The sequence below is a fragment of the Diabrotica virgifera genome, chromosome 6 (genome assembly GCF_917563875.1).
Source record: "Diabrotica virgifera virgifera chromosome 6, PGI_DIABVI_V3a".
NCBI classification, from domain to species: Eukaryota; Metazoa; Arthropoda; class Insecta; order Coleoptera; family Chrysomelidae; genus Diabrotica; species Diabrotica virgifera.
The window spans coordinates 147,780,157-147,795,640 of record NC_065448.1 but is presented as its reverse complement, the minus strand read 5'-3'; the positions used below and the strand labels follow the sequence as shown (position 1 = coordinate 147,795,640).

The 15,484-nt window shown below is 34.4% G+C and overlaps 1 protein-coding gene across 7 annotated transcripts in view; it reads right to left on the bottom strand.

Moving 5' to 3' along the window:
* The window catches only part of LOC114339223 (epidermal growth factor receptor substrate 15-like 1), a 190,712-nt gene that overhangs the window by 154,316 nt on the left and 20,912 nt on the right, over window positions 1-15,484 (bottom strand). For all 7 annotated transcript variants that reach the window (XM_050654104.1, XM_050654107.1, XM_050654105.1 and 4 more), the window contains exon 3: window positions 3,766-3,999. In XM_050654104.1, the coding sequence (XP_050510061.1) occupies window positions 3,766-3,999 (234 nt within the window). The remainder of the gene's footprint in view (window positions 1-3,765; window positions 4,000-15,484) is intronic.

Sequence of the window (15,484 nt, the reverse complement as noted above, 5' to 3'; positions counted from 1 at the left end):
TTAACCAGCCCCCAGGACCAAAAATATAAAAGAGGGGTAAACAATTCATATTTATTTACTATTTTTGCGCTGTGAACTGTGCAGCTCTTTGCTTGAATCAATATTCGGCACGAAAGGTTGTTAAATTGGATTATGGACATATTTAACATTATTTTATATATTATTATTTATTTAACCCAGAACTCATCACGATGAGGTAGCTGCATGGCGAGTTCCACCCGCTCACTATGAGATGTATGTAATCTTCTGCATCGAAATTGATTTAGGGATTTGGGATACTATGCAAACGCAATTTTTATACCAGCCTTCCTATATTTTCTAATTTTTCTGACAGCAACCTCTCTAATACGTTACCGTGAATCTGTTAACATACAAATTTGAATGACTTCCGGGTGTGCAAATTAAGCATTGTCTTGAATAACTTTATTGATAATTGATGAGACATTACTCGGAAAATCTCTCGAGGCCTGTATTAATTTCCATAGATGCCTGGCACCATATTTTAATCTTGGCTGAGTTTTTATCTCAAACCTCATACGAGAATATACTTGTCTTGTAATACAAACTCAGCTAAAATCTTTAAACTTTCACAAGGATCAGTTGTAGCTACATAAACTCTAAGAATGCGGTTCGCTGTCGTGAACCAACGTGTTTGTGCCATCTTCTCTGGACTTCTCTCTGCCAAACTTTGAGAACATATTCCATCTCAAATTATTCTTATTATAATAATTGGAGAAAACTATATAATTATACAGTTTGAATAAATACTGTTGATCTGGACTTAGATAATTTTCGTTTACAAGAGGCAGGATAGCTTCTATGGGTTTAAATTTAATAACAAGCATTTTTCGCAATTGGGAAGAGGGGATCTAATCAGCTCAGAATATGAATACGGACCTTTTGTGTGGGCATCTAGTTTTTGCAGCAAATATCGCAAGGCAAGTTCAGTAGCGTGTAACGGGCATACATTCCACTGTAATGGTTTATGCACTAGCCTTTCTATAATTCCAATGATTCCACCTTCCAGCCGTAATGACATTTGTACCATCACATCCCATAACACTTAAACTGCTTAGATTTATATTACGGCTTTGTAAATAATAATAGATATTCCTTCGACAATATCTATGACACGAGACTGGCTACGAGCTAAGTACCCAAATATAAATTACCGGATCCTTCGATTAAAGCTATATGGTCTTCAGTTTTCATAATTCGTCTCGCGTTTCCGAAGACCATGGTTTGATATTTTCTTTCATCACAGTATAGCCCTTTAATGGACTTGTTTAAATTGTTATTCTCGCGCTGGAGTTGCCGTCTGTTTTCCTTAACTCCTCTCCGAATTTTATTTTTGTCGATGACCAGCGTTGTATTATTTTTGAAAATTTAGTTTAGATCTTCTAAAACAGCATTTAAAAGCTTAAGTATTTTTTCCTGTCGACTGTATTAACTTTCTTTTGCTTAACAATAGAATATGACAACAGAAGCTTTTTTAATAGCCCCTAGCATTTTTTTTCACAAAATAATTCTTTAAGAGTCGGGGGGCCCGGTTAATTACTTTTTAAACCGGCCCTTTGATATAGGATTATATAAATAGTAGTTCCAACTTTTAGCCACCAGCCTTGTACAAGAATTAAAAAAAAAACATTTTGGTCCAAAAAAAATTTTTAAATGCCAGGGGGCCCAGTTAATTATTTTTTAAACCGGCGCAAATTTGGTATAGGATTATATAAATACTAGTCACAACTTTTGGCAACTAGCCGTATGGAAAAAGTAGAAAAAAAAATTTTCGGCCCGGCCTATTATACAGGGTGGTCAAAAAATAATTAACTTTTGAATTATGTATGTAATTTGTTTAATACAAAATACATCTTACTGCTCTGATAGAAAACAGAGCATTTGACTAATTAAAATCAAATGTTTTTGGCTTCAAATGTTCAAATTGTCTCCCACCTGACTTTTAGCAGTAATTAAACCAAGCACGACAATCTTCTTGAACGTTATGGATAATTTCGGCAGTTTTAAATTTTGTGATATTTTTTAAATTTTGGTCGATCGATGTAAACTTTTGATTTTAACCCCAATGGCAAAAATTAAGTGGTGTATAGTATGGAAATCTTGTGAGTTGTGAGGAGGATCCAATAGCTGATTGCCTATTTTCTGTTCCATCTAAATAAAAGGTCAGAATTTATTGATTTCAAAATTTTCTTTGCCGTCCTGTATAAATAATTATGTTATTGTTTATATTATTCAATAGAGAATTGAATAACCTTTCAAATGAGGTAGCACCAGAGACATGTAAAAGGATAGACTTGGCTAGGGATATGCCACTCAATGCATCGAGGTGTAACGTCGACATAGGATTGAGTGGTCTAGCCATCTTTGTCAGTCACATGCGCGGGATCGCTTGGTTAAAAGAGATAGATAGACCACCGATCGACTGTATACATGCTGTTTCCGCGTTACGCTTTTTTGGTGAGTATGCCGAGTCTACGCTTAATAGTCAATGGGTAGCACAATAGACTCCTATGCTCTTTTAAAAAATCATCGATTAAAATAATAATGTAAAAATAAAAATCGACACGTTTCGGGATTTGCCTCCAAAATGCCCCATTCTCGAAAAAATGAATTTATAAATATATTAATTTATAAGTATAAAAATAAAATTAATTTATTTCATAATTTTACCCCTCGCTGTATTCCCATTAACTTGAGAGCTTTTCGTTTTTAACGAGATGGATGTTCAGTTGTAGACTATAAAAATGTCGGTTCAATTTTATAGGCCATAATATTTCACATCGAAAACGTCCACCATAAAATTCAATAATGAATATCCCCGTACAGAACACAGAATAGTAGTTATCGCTAGCAAGAAAGGCACAGTGGCTTTATGAAAACACCAACGGAGCTACCCAAATCGCCAAATAAAACGGCATAATTAGTTCTTTATCCTTGTCTCTGATACGGTTCCCGGTTTCTAGGTTTTCTAGTGTTCCCTAGCTCTCAATAAAAAAGAGTCCCATTAGTCCAGTAGGGTTAGACGAATAACAGACCTAACTTTGCATGCCCAGCTATCCACAATTTATTTTTTAATCTTTAGCGGGAGTCAATATTGGTGTAAATTTAAAATCGCGACTGAAATCCGCTGTTGCGTTAGCCGCCATCTTGATTTTAAAGGAGAACCGTTTTTGCTCAATATCTCCGCCATTTTCAACTTTTCGACAAAAAGTGTGACGACTAAAATTGTTAAAAATGCGATTTTCTGTCATTTCTTTTATTACAATTTTTCGTGCGGTATTCAGTGACAGTTAGATCATAATTATTGAATTATCTCGTTTATTATTAGTTTTACGACAAAAATGTATCAATACAGAAATAGAGAGAATTAAATTTTATACATTAATTTAAATCTGTTTAATAAACCAATACAGCCACTGAGCTATCGCCTCCACATGCACCACTTTACTATGATTAGTTAAAATAATAGCCTTACGAGTTTAGGGCTAATTTTTAAGAGATGTAACGCTTTAAAGAGATCACTCATATTGACGACTATGTTTTTTAAACATAGTACAGTTTAGAACTATATTTTTAATTGTATCTTGTTAAATAACGATATTATCTTTCACATTTTATGCTGAATTGTTCCAAGTATGCCAATAACATTAATATATCGACATTGGTATATTTAATTCACTAAACTAGTAAATGTTCTTCAAATATAAAGAATATGTTACAACTATGATACATTGAAAATTTTCTTACCATTTTAGGAGGTGGAACATCCATATTCACATTCAGTATATTCAGATCCTGACCATTCTGCACTAATGCTACCAATTTTAAAGCAACAAACATTCCAGTTTTATCCAAACATCCCCTTCCACCAGGGTCGGACAAATCCCAAATTTTAGACAGGATAACATCGCTCAATCCGGATTTTTTGAGAAAGCGGGCAGCCTCCATTCCACCAATTGATCCATACCCTTTTGGATCCACCTTCAATTTAAATTTTTTAGTAAATTATTGTTCGTAAACATTTAATAATTGTTATATTGAAATAGTACGTACTAATATAATTTAACGTTTTATTTTTATTTATTGCACATCTATGACATTAGTAGATTTTTGGGTAAAAAATCATGTTAAGTTAAAAAATTAAGAAGTTATCAAAACATATGTATAAAGTCTGTTTTGAAGATGTGAAAACAACTTGGATTATGTTGGTTGATACTAAATTATTAACGCGTAGTTTTGCAATTTGGTCCCAACATAAATTCTGCATTATTCTTGGAAATTTTAAAACAATTATTATTTTTTTGTAGTCGTTCTAAAAGTGTTTGGTGTTTTCGAAGTTTTCAAAGTCTCTTTTTATAGTCTATAAAGGCTAAAAATACGTATTTTGTCTGGTAGTATACCATAATAATATAATATATTATAATTGACTATTGTATATTGTCAATCTAGTTCCTAATTCGTTTTTAACGGGGGGATATAGTTGGAAAATTTTGAAGTTTTCGATTATTTATGATTTTAAATGAAAGTACAGAACTTCAAGAATACTCTCTGAAAATTTCAAATTGATCGGAGCAAAATTACCGGAAATACAGCATATTTATTGAATATCCCTACCTTCGGCTCGCTTTGCACCAGCCTCGCGCCAGCGCGCTTGAGCGTAGTGAGGAACGTTCAACAGCTGTTCCACTTCTCTTTTGTAAAATACCGCGATTCAAAAAATATTATATTGAAAATAAAGGTGTCAAAACTTTAAACGCGTTCAAACTGCTTTTTTCAAAGGCGGTGGATATTGTAACTCTATTTTAATTGTAAAATAGAGTTGTCTATTTTATTGTAAAACTATTTAACCGATTTAAGTATTATACATTATACTTGAAATTTTGCATAGACTTTCTTTAAACATTTTGTGAGGTAACGCTACCGAGATAGTTTTTGTTTTATGCTTATTTTGTATTTAACAATAATAAATATGTTGATTTTTAGCCTATTTTTACAAAATATTTCATTATTTTGATTTCTGAATGATGCCAAAAACTCAAAAATCGTTAAAACTAAAAAACTCGACAGTGTTATCTCGAGAAACTCATAAGCTAACAAAATCTTTTTGGAGGTGCCTGTAAAAATTTGCTGCCGCATTTTCGGTATTTTGCCAATAATTTGGCTTATTTTTCAGTATTTTGTCTTTTGATTACAAATCATACCCCCCCCCTTTTTAAAACGAAACAGAGTAGTTCAACTAAATTTTTCACACTTCTTGTATAATCTCTTTAGGAATATTCGAAGTAATGCCTTTAATGTATGTCTCATCAAGCCTATCAGCCTGTGGTCTGCATTGCTAGCTATGTGTCCTTATCTTTTTGCGTATTGCAGTGAATGTGAAGTGCAGCCATTCAGTTGGTATATATTCTTTTTGTCATATACTGTTGAATAGCTTACAGAAATGTTTTCCTTCTTGTATTTGCAATATTACATATTTATATTTTCTGTTTTTTCTAGCGTTGAGATGGCTCATTGGTAGGGATCAATGGAATGAGTAACACCGAGACATAAGGTCCCCATCTCTTACCGTACTGCTAATTCATATATCGATCCGGTGCACCTGCGTATTCTTATTTAAGTCACATCAATTTTGGTGATGAGCAATCCGAAGAGGTTCAAGAGTTACCATTACATCACATCCACAAAAAACAACTGCATGGTGTAATTTATGGACCAGTGGCATCGTCCATCCATATTTCTATTTGGTGTCTGAAATGGAAGCTCGTGGTCTCGACGACCTTTGGTTCCAACAAGATGGCGCCAGTTGAAATACAGCCCGTGAAAGCATGTTTTAACTACGAGAACGATTCGGTGAACAATCTACCGGGTGTCCACTTATATTTTCCCCCATTTTAACTGCCTATAACTTCTAAACGGCTCAAGATACAAATATGCGGTTTTCGCTGAAATGTTTTATTTTAGTAAAAGTTTTGTCTGAATTTATTGAATTTTTTATATCGCTTTCAAATACGTAAAACAAAATGGCGGATTTTCGAAAGAAACGTTGTTGACTTTTTTTTAATGGAACACCCAGTATATTTTTTTGTAAATTGAAAGAGAGGTCATTCACCTATCCAGCGATATAAAGTTTTTCAAAATCGGTTGTCAAATCACTGAGTAATTAATTTTTAAAATGAGAGATGCAACATGGATATCACATATAGTCGGTTCGCTAAACTCAGACGCAACTGGCTAGATATTTTAGTCGATAATTTTTTTGTTTTTTGCCAATTTTGCAAAAATTGGCAAAATTACTAACTATTTAGTGATTATTAACTATTTAGCAATTATTTTTTGCCAATTTTACTAAAATTGGCAAAATTACCGACTAAAATATCTAGAAAGTTGCGTCTGAGTTTAGCGAACAGACTTATACCTAAATAACATAACTAAGCAAATTGATATTATGTTATGTGATTTCCACATTGCATCTCTCATTTTAAAAATGAATTGCTCAGTCATTTGAGAACCGATTTTAAAAATTTTTATATCGCTGGATAGGTAAATGAACGTTTTTTCAAGTTTTTAGGTAAATGACCATTTTTTATATCGCTTTTAAATACAAAATGGCGGAATTTTGAAAAAAAACATTGTTGACTTTTTTTATTAAAACACCCAGTATATTTTTTCGTAACTTGAAAAATGGTCATTTACCTATCCAGTGATATAAAATTCTTTAAAATCGGTTATCAAATGGCTGAACAATTAATTTTTAAAATGAGAGATGCAATGTGGAAATCACATAACATAATATCAATTTGTTTATAATGTTATTTAGGTATGTGATGTATCACACGTATCCACGTTGCACCTCTCATTTTAAAAATTAATTACTCAGTGATTTGACAACCGATTTTAAAAAACTTTATATCGCTGGATAGGCGAATGACCCTTCTTTCAATTTACAGAAAAATATACTGGGTGTTCCATTAAAAAAAAGTCAACAACGTTTTTTTAAAAAATCCGCCATTTTTTTTTTCGTATTTGAAAGCGATATAAAAAATTCATTCAATTCAGACAAAACTTTTACTAAAATAAAACCTTTCAGCGAAAACCGCATATTTTTATCTTGAAGCGTTTAGAAGTTATAGGCAGTTAAAATGGGGGAAAATATAAGTGGACACCCGGTATTTCACGCTTCGGACCAGTGAATTGACTACCTAGATCCTGTTACATCACACCTCTAAACTTTTCCTTTGGGGATACCTAAAGTCCAAAATATACATGAATAAACCGGCTACGATTGAGGCATTGGAGGCCAATATTACTGGAGTCATTGGTCAAATACCAATCAAAATGCTCGAACGCGTCATCGACAATTGGAACTTCATCTTAACCGCAGTCACGGCCAATATTTAAAAGAAATTATCTTTAAGAAGTAATTGCAAAGGATGGTTCTTTTTTATGAAAATATAGATTTTCAAATAAAATTCATTTTTTCATTGTTTTTTCTTTATGAAAAAAATACCTCTAAATCAGACAGGACCCCAGAATTTGGCTACGCGACCCCCTTTGGGGTCGCGACCCATAGTTTCAAAAGGCCTGCTCTAATCCATTATATTAAAAATGTAGAAACAATGTTTATATTATAAATAATATAACTTATAGTTATATGTAGTACGTTCTTTAAAGGTAAAATATTGCAAAACTTCTGAATTTGAAAGAACCGCTTGGATTGACATGAAATTTGGCATACACATAGCTAACAAGTCAAAGAAAAAAAGTGATATTGTGCCGATGTGTGCTTTTGCCCTAGGGGTGAGTTTCACCCCCTTTTGGGGGTGAAAAATATATGTTCGAAATAAGTCCGGAAATGGATAAAATGACTAATTCTAAGCAACTTTTGTCCTAAAAATTTTTTTCACCAAAATAATACTTTTCGAGTTATTTGCGAGTGAATATGTTAATTATTCTACAAAATAACCACGTTTTCAGACGGTTTTTCGCGTATTTGGTCGAGAAAAAAATTCTTAACAAAAATATAGCACGTAAAAAAGTGAAAAACATGGTGTATATATTAGGTCACTATAGCTAGTAGAAGCAGAGTTATAGATAATGAAAAATAGGTTCATATTCGTCAAATTCCAAATCGAATATTTTAACGTGCCATAACCAAAAAACGAAGCACTTTTTTGGAGAAAACTCATTTTAACTTTTTTAGAGTGTTTAAAAAAATGCTTTTTGTTTTTAAAAAAAAAATTTTTAGCATCAAAAGTAAACAAGTTACGCTCAAAATAAAGTTGGTGCCTTTTTTTGGTAAGAAATCGGGAAATCACCCCCTAATTAGCATTTCAAATGAACTTAATTGTTACCACTTCACAAGTTTTTTACTCGCGTACGTATTGATCATATGATCTGTAAGTTTCATCGGTTCAAAGTCCTTATTTTTGAAAGAGCTGTAGTTAAAAGGGCTTGAACGAGTCACTTATCACGAGTGTATGCAAATTTAGAAACACCGAATCTTAACCAATATTTGTCTTACAGAAAAACAAAAAAATATAAAATATTCAGAAAAGTAAAGCTGACTTTTTTATTGTTTAAGATTTTTGATATCTTTAACAATTTTTAAGTTATTTTGAAAAGAAGCATTTTTTTTCAAAATTAAATTTTTTTAAAATTGTACTTTAAAACCAAATTTTTTCAAAAATAAGCACTTTGAATCGGTGAAACTTACAGATCATATAAACACAACATAAGTAAAGTAACTTGTGAAGCGGTAACGATTAATTTCATTTAAGTTGTTAATTGGGGAGTGATCTTCCTGATCTTTTTTTTGCCAAAACAAAAGGGACCAGCTTTATTTTGAGCGTAACTTGCTTACATTTGATGCTAGAATTTTTTTTATAAAAACAGAAATAAAGCTTTTTTTAAACACTTTAAAAAAGTTGTAATGTGTTTTCCCCAAGAATGCTTCATTATTTGGATATTTCACATTGAATTATTCTATTTGGAATTTTTCGAATATGAACCTATTTTTCATTAGCTATAACTCTAGCTTTTGCTAGGTATAGAGACCTAATATATACACCGTTTTTTACTTTTTGATAGGCTATAGTTTTGCTAAGAATATTTTTTTCGACAAAATGCTTAGGTTTTGAGTTATTTGCGAAAAACCGTCTAAAAACGTGGTTATTTTGTTGAAAAATGAACATATTCACTTGCAAATAACTCGAAAAGTATTAATTTGGTGAAAAAACACTATAGAACAAAAGTTGCTTAAAATTAGTCAGTTTATCCATTTCGGGACTTATCTTGGACATATATTTTTTCACCCCCGAGATGGGGTGAAACACACCCATAGGGCAAAAGCACACATCGGCACCATATCACTTTTTTTCTTTGACATGTTAGCTATGCGTATGCCAAATTTCATGTCAATCCAAGCGGTTCTTTAAAATTTGCAGCAAAAACTGTGAAAGAATGTACTATTAACAAATTGTATCGCAACGTAACTCCCCCGTGACTGGAAAAGATTAAAAATTAAGTTGCGGTCAAACCGCGAAACAAAACATCCGCAACATATTTTTGTGAATGAGTATGTCTCCAATAAAAATTTAAAGTCAAATTCTGTAGACAAGACATTCTATGTTCCAATGTGAAGGGGAAGATTTTTTCCATGTGGCAATTTGCGAATTGTTCCTAAATTGAAGGTGAGATTATTTTTAGTTAATTTTGACCATACGTGGTCTCACTGGAATCTCACTAATCAACACTACGTATAAAATATTGGCTTCGATATTATTAAAAATAGTACCATACGCCGAAGAAATAGTTCGTGACTACCAGTGTGGTTTCAGGCCTGGCAGATTGACTATTGATCAAATATTTACAATAAGACAAATGCTTGAAAAGTATTGGGAATATAATCAGGACGTGCATCAGATCTTTATAGACTTCAAACAGGCTTATGATTCAATTAATCGTGCAACATTATGGAAGGCAATGATCGAGCTCGGCGTACCCAAGAAACTAGCTGCGATATTTAACACAAATGTGTGTAAGTAACTCCTTTGCACAAGTTAGAATAGGGGGGAAAATATCAAATGCTTTCTACGTAAATTCTGGACTGAGACAGGGAGATCCGTTGTCCCCATTGTTGTTTAACCTGGCATTAGAATTTGTCATGCTGAAAATATATCACAAAATCAAACCAGACATAACTGCTCGAGGAGCAAAAATCATACTCGCCTTTGCCGATGACGTAGACGCAGTAGCACAATCAACATTAGAAATTAAGGATACTTTCTCTAGCTTTGAAGAAGCTGCATTAAACATCGGTCTAAAAATAAATGGAGACAAAACAAAATACATGGTCGTCTCAAAACAAGAACGACGGCGAATAAGGCAAAATATTACTATAAACGATCACAACTTCGAAGTGGTTAAAGAATTTAAATATCTAGGAGCAACAATCACAAATGACAACAAATTAGAGCAAGAAGTTGAAACGAGAATAATGGCAGGAAAAAGACCTTTCTTTGCAATGCAACATCTAATGAAGTCAAAACTTCTTTCACGAGGTGCAAAAATCCAGATATACAGTATGTCCCTGTAAGTTGTATCCATATGGAAAACTTTGTTATTATTAATTTTACGAAAAAAAGTTATTCTTTATAAAAGGCTCTGCATGGTCGAAAACCTAAGATTTAACCATCAAATATCAAATTTTTTGAATATTATACGAGGTATGTCAAAAAGTTTGAATTTCACTCAAGAGTAAAGTAGCTTTATTTTTCACAATATTGAAAATTGCTATTATGAAAAGTTGTTTAGAATTAAAAACTGTATTCTAGTATGCAATTACATCCTTCTAATTAAAAAAAAAATTTGAAAAATTATGGATAACTAACATTATTTTCAGTTATTTTAATTCAGATAACTCTTTTATTATTAATTTTACGAAAAAAAGTGATTTTTAATAAAAAGTTCTGCATGGTCTAAAATCTGAAATACAACCATCTTTTGTCAAATTTTATCAATTTTATACGAGGTATGTCAAAAAATATGAATTTAGTTCAAGAGTAAAATTTCACAATATCGAAAATTGTTATTATGAAAAGTTATTTAGAATTAAAAACTATGTTGCAGTATGTAATTACATCCTTCCAATTGAAATATTCTGAACTATAAAGGTACTTTACTTTTGATCTAAATTTATCTTTTATGAAATACCTCGTATAAAATTGATAAAATTTGATATAAGATGGTTGTATTGTAAGTTTTAGACCATCCAGAACTTTTTATTAAGAATCACTTTTTTTCGTAAAATTAATAATAAAAGAATTATCAGAATTGAAATAACTGAAAAAATAATAATATCCATAATTACTCAAAAAAATTTTTTTTTTCAATTAGAAGGATGTAATTGCATATTAGAATATAGTGTAGCGTGATTAGTGTAATTACTTCTAATTACAATAAAACTAGCGGTTCGTAATTTATATACGACTTTATTTATATAAGTTACAGACGAATTTATCTTATACACTAAACTTATTTACAAAATATGCCCGTATTTATACCCAGTTGTTATTCTGGAACAATCGACTCCCATCTCGAGCTATCGGCTTGTTCCGCCTACGTGACGTACCTTCCAGAATTCTCCGGCGAGGCCTAGCACATCCGATTACGTCATTCTCGAGGTGTTTACTGTTATACGGGGATCGGCCAAGATTTCTCTTCCGCTACACTGCTCCCCTCTTAAGATCTGAGCGTCTCGATCAGCAACTCTAAATGAAGGCCCAGGATGGCGGAATCTACACGACTCTCCAGCTCTGCATACACCCTTCAAGAAGAAATAACAGTCTACTGTCTTTGAAGGGTACGACATCTTCGGGTTCATGCAACACACAGTGATTTGTACACCAGTTCCTCTGAAGACCACTTCAAGCATGCTTCTCACAATCTTCCAATCCAGATTTTCTACTGCATGGCCTATTTTTGGTAAAGCCAAATTTTTGATGTCATAATTACACACGATTTTCTTCAAATTAGTTAGAGCACGCCATATGTTCTCGTAGCTTGGCGTGTCCGTATAAGACTTCCTGGTCACCATATACAGCAAAGATCGAGGACCATCTTCTAATCGCAGTACTCTTCCAATTTTAGGTTGTTGATTTCTTAACTCGTCCAGGCGGCCGAACTTTCTATTGAATACGGACGAGATTCCTTTAGTCATCTCGAGGTCTTGGGCAACACAGTGGGCTAGAGAGACGTTTTCTGGAACACCAAACAGATCTTGCTGAACTTCTGTGGTCACGCGAATCTAGCACTCTTTCTCGCTGCGTAATTTGACATAAATTGATAAAACTTGGCTGTGTGGCGTCTTTCATCTCCTGTTGGAGGACTCGGGCTTCTTCTGTTTCATTTGAGCCAGCATATGGTGCAAGACGATTTATGTGAATAACTTTTGGTTTACCGTTTGGCAACTTCTTAATTCTGTATATTACGTCATTTATTTTCTTCTTAACTTCATACGGACCTTCCCATTGTCTTTGCAGTTTAGGACACAAGCCGCGACGACGTTGTGGATTATAAAGCCAGACAAGATCACCTACTTCGAAGCTTTCATTCTTGCATCGAGAATCATATTGATCTTTCATTCTGTCACTGGCTATCTGGATGTGTTTTCGGGCAAGTTCATGAATGTTGTTCATTCGTAACTTCAGGCGGTCGACGTATTCTTCGCCTGCAACATGTTCCTCAGAAGGTCTACGGCCAAACTCTAGGTCGCAGGGCAAACGAACTTCACGACCCAACATCAGGCAGGTTGGTGTTTGACCTGTAGTTTCATTTACGGCCGAGCGGCAGGCCATCAGGAATAAATGAATGTGTTGGTCCCAATCTCGCTGATGTTCAGATACAACTTTGGACAAGTGTTTACCCATCGTTCGGTTCATCCTCTCGACCATCCCATCTGATTGAGGATGCAGGGGTGTTGTTCTGGTCTTACTGACACCAATCAATTTACAAACGTTTTGGAAAAGAGCTGACTCAAAGTTTCGCCCTTGGTCGGAGTGGATCTCCAAGGGAACACCAAATCGGCTGAAGAATTCTTTAACAAGTACCTCTGCAACAGTAGCAGCTTCTTGATTTGGTAATGCATAGGCCTCGGTCCATTTCGTAAAATAATCCATGGCTACCAGGATGTATTTATTTCCAGCATCAGTTTCTGGAAATGGACCTGCAATGTCGATTGCTACTCTTTCCATAGGACTGCCAACATTATACTGTCTCATGGGTGCTCTCTTTTTACCAACTGGACCATTACCGGATGCACACAGTTCACATTTCTGGCACCATCTTCTTACATCATCTTTACAGTTCACCCAATAGAACCGTTCTCGAACCTTTTGCAGAGTCTTCGTAATACCAAAGTGTCCACCGGATGTACCGTCATGCAACTGACGCAATACTTCTGACACTTTACTTTTAGGTACAATCAACTGAAGCTTAGATTCTGTACCATCATCGTTCTCAAAGGTTCTGTACAAAAGATCATCTTTTAGTATCAGGCAATTCCATTGGCTCCAGTAGGCCTTGACTTCCGGACTACATGCACTAATGTTTTGCCAACTAGGTCTCTCACCTCGACTCATCCAATCCAATACTCTTTTTATACATGGATCATCTTCTTGGGCGTGTTGTAACTGTTGGGGCTGCCATTGTTCATTTACTACGGTAGTTCGTCTCACAGGGCAACGCTGTTCCTCTACTTTAAGCCGGTGATTAAAACTTTCACCGCATGGCCGTATCGAGGAAGCATCTGTATTTGAACGAACTCTTCCAGCCCTCTTCACGCGTCTCTTCGGCATCGTGTCACGAATCACCCTCCGTACCATTTCCACCAAACGTTCATCTTTTCTCTTATCGCCTTTTTCCACGGCTATTACTCGATTGTTTCGTGAAGCTTGGCTAGCTGCTTCGTGTTCCAATGCAATAGCAAGTGCTTCATCTAAAACTTTCGGTCTTGCTAGTCGTAAAGCTTTCTGTAGTTCGCTCTCTTTCAACCCATTGATGAAGGTATCTACGGCAATTTCTTCTAAAATATTGTCTGGCGCCTCCGGATAAGCCAACCGCACCACACGAGCAACATCTGCTTCAAATTCTTGCAGATTCTCACTGGCTCGTTGACTTCTACGTCGCAGTTGTGCTTTGTATACTTGTTGTAGATGGGCATCTCCATAGCGTTTTTCTAGACGAGTGAACAAGGTCTGGTAACATTTTTCTTGACCCTTAGGAATTGACCTTAAGATATCTGCAGCATCACCTCGTAAAGCAGCAGTCAAGGAAACAGCCTTTTCTTGTTCGGTCCAATGATTGGCGGTCGCAATAGCTTCAAATTGTTTAAGGTATATGGACCAAGAGGACTTTCCATCAAATGGTGGTAATTTGAACCTCATATTATGCGACGTTTCGTCTCTCGGTATTTCATCTTTCACTACAGGATCTAACGCTGCTGTATTAACTGATGGTTGTACTTTTGTATCAGTTATCATGCTCTCTAGTTGTTTGATCTTCTCTTCTAGCATTTCTTTATTGTCGTCTACACTTTTCTGTATCTTATCGAATGTTCTGGAAACTTCTTCAAATTTCTCGTCGGTCTGTCTACAAACGTCTTTTATTACTTGAGAAACACTTTCAAATTTCTCATCGCTTTTTCTAGAAGTTTCATCGATCTTTTGAGAAATGGTTTCGAATTTCTCATTGTTTTTTTTACTAACTTCTTCAAGTTTTTCGTTGTTCTGTTTACAAACTTCTTCAAGTTTCTCGTCGCTTTTTCTAGAAGTTTCATCGATCTTTTGAGAAACACTTTCAAATTTCTCGTTGTTCTGTCTAGAAGTTTCATCGATCTTTTGAGAAACACTTTCAAATTTCTCGTTGCTTATCTTAGAAGTATCATCAATCGTTTCAGAAACAGTTTTTAATTTCGATAAGATTGCTTGTTCTGCTGACTGGAAGTGGAACGTCTCTGGATCATCTCCGTTCTTCGTTAGGACTTCCTCGAGTCGTGCTTGTAGGACTATCTTGAGCCCACTGCTGTCCAGATCCCGTTCCTCTAACTGTTCACGGAGTTGTTTTACTGTAAGTTCTCGTAGCAACATCTTTGGTCGGCACACACGTACTTTCCAAAATGTCTTTTAAAAGTCTTTCCGAATACCGAACAATCAACGCACTTTAACTATTCCCGACGAATAAAGTCCAAAAGTCTTTTAAAGTCTTTCCGAATACCGAACAATTAACGCACTCCGGTTATTCCCGACGAATAAAGTTCAAAAGTCTTTTAAAGTCTCTCTGTAATTCACTTATTTATATCGCACTAAGTTTACCGAACACCGACACCAACTGTAGCGTGATTAGTGTAATTACTTCTAATTACAATAAAACTAGCGGTTCGTAATTTATATACGACTTTATTTATATAAGT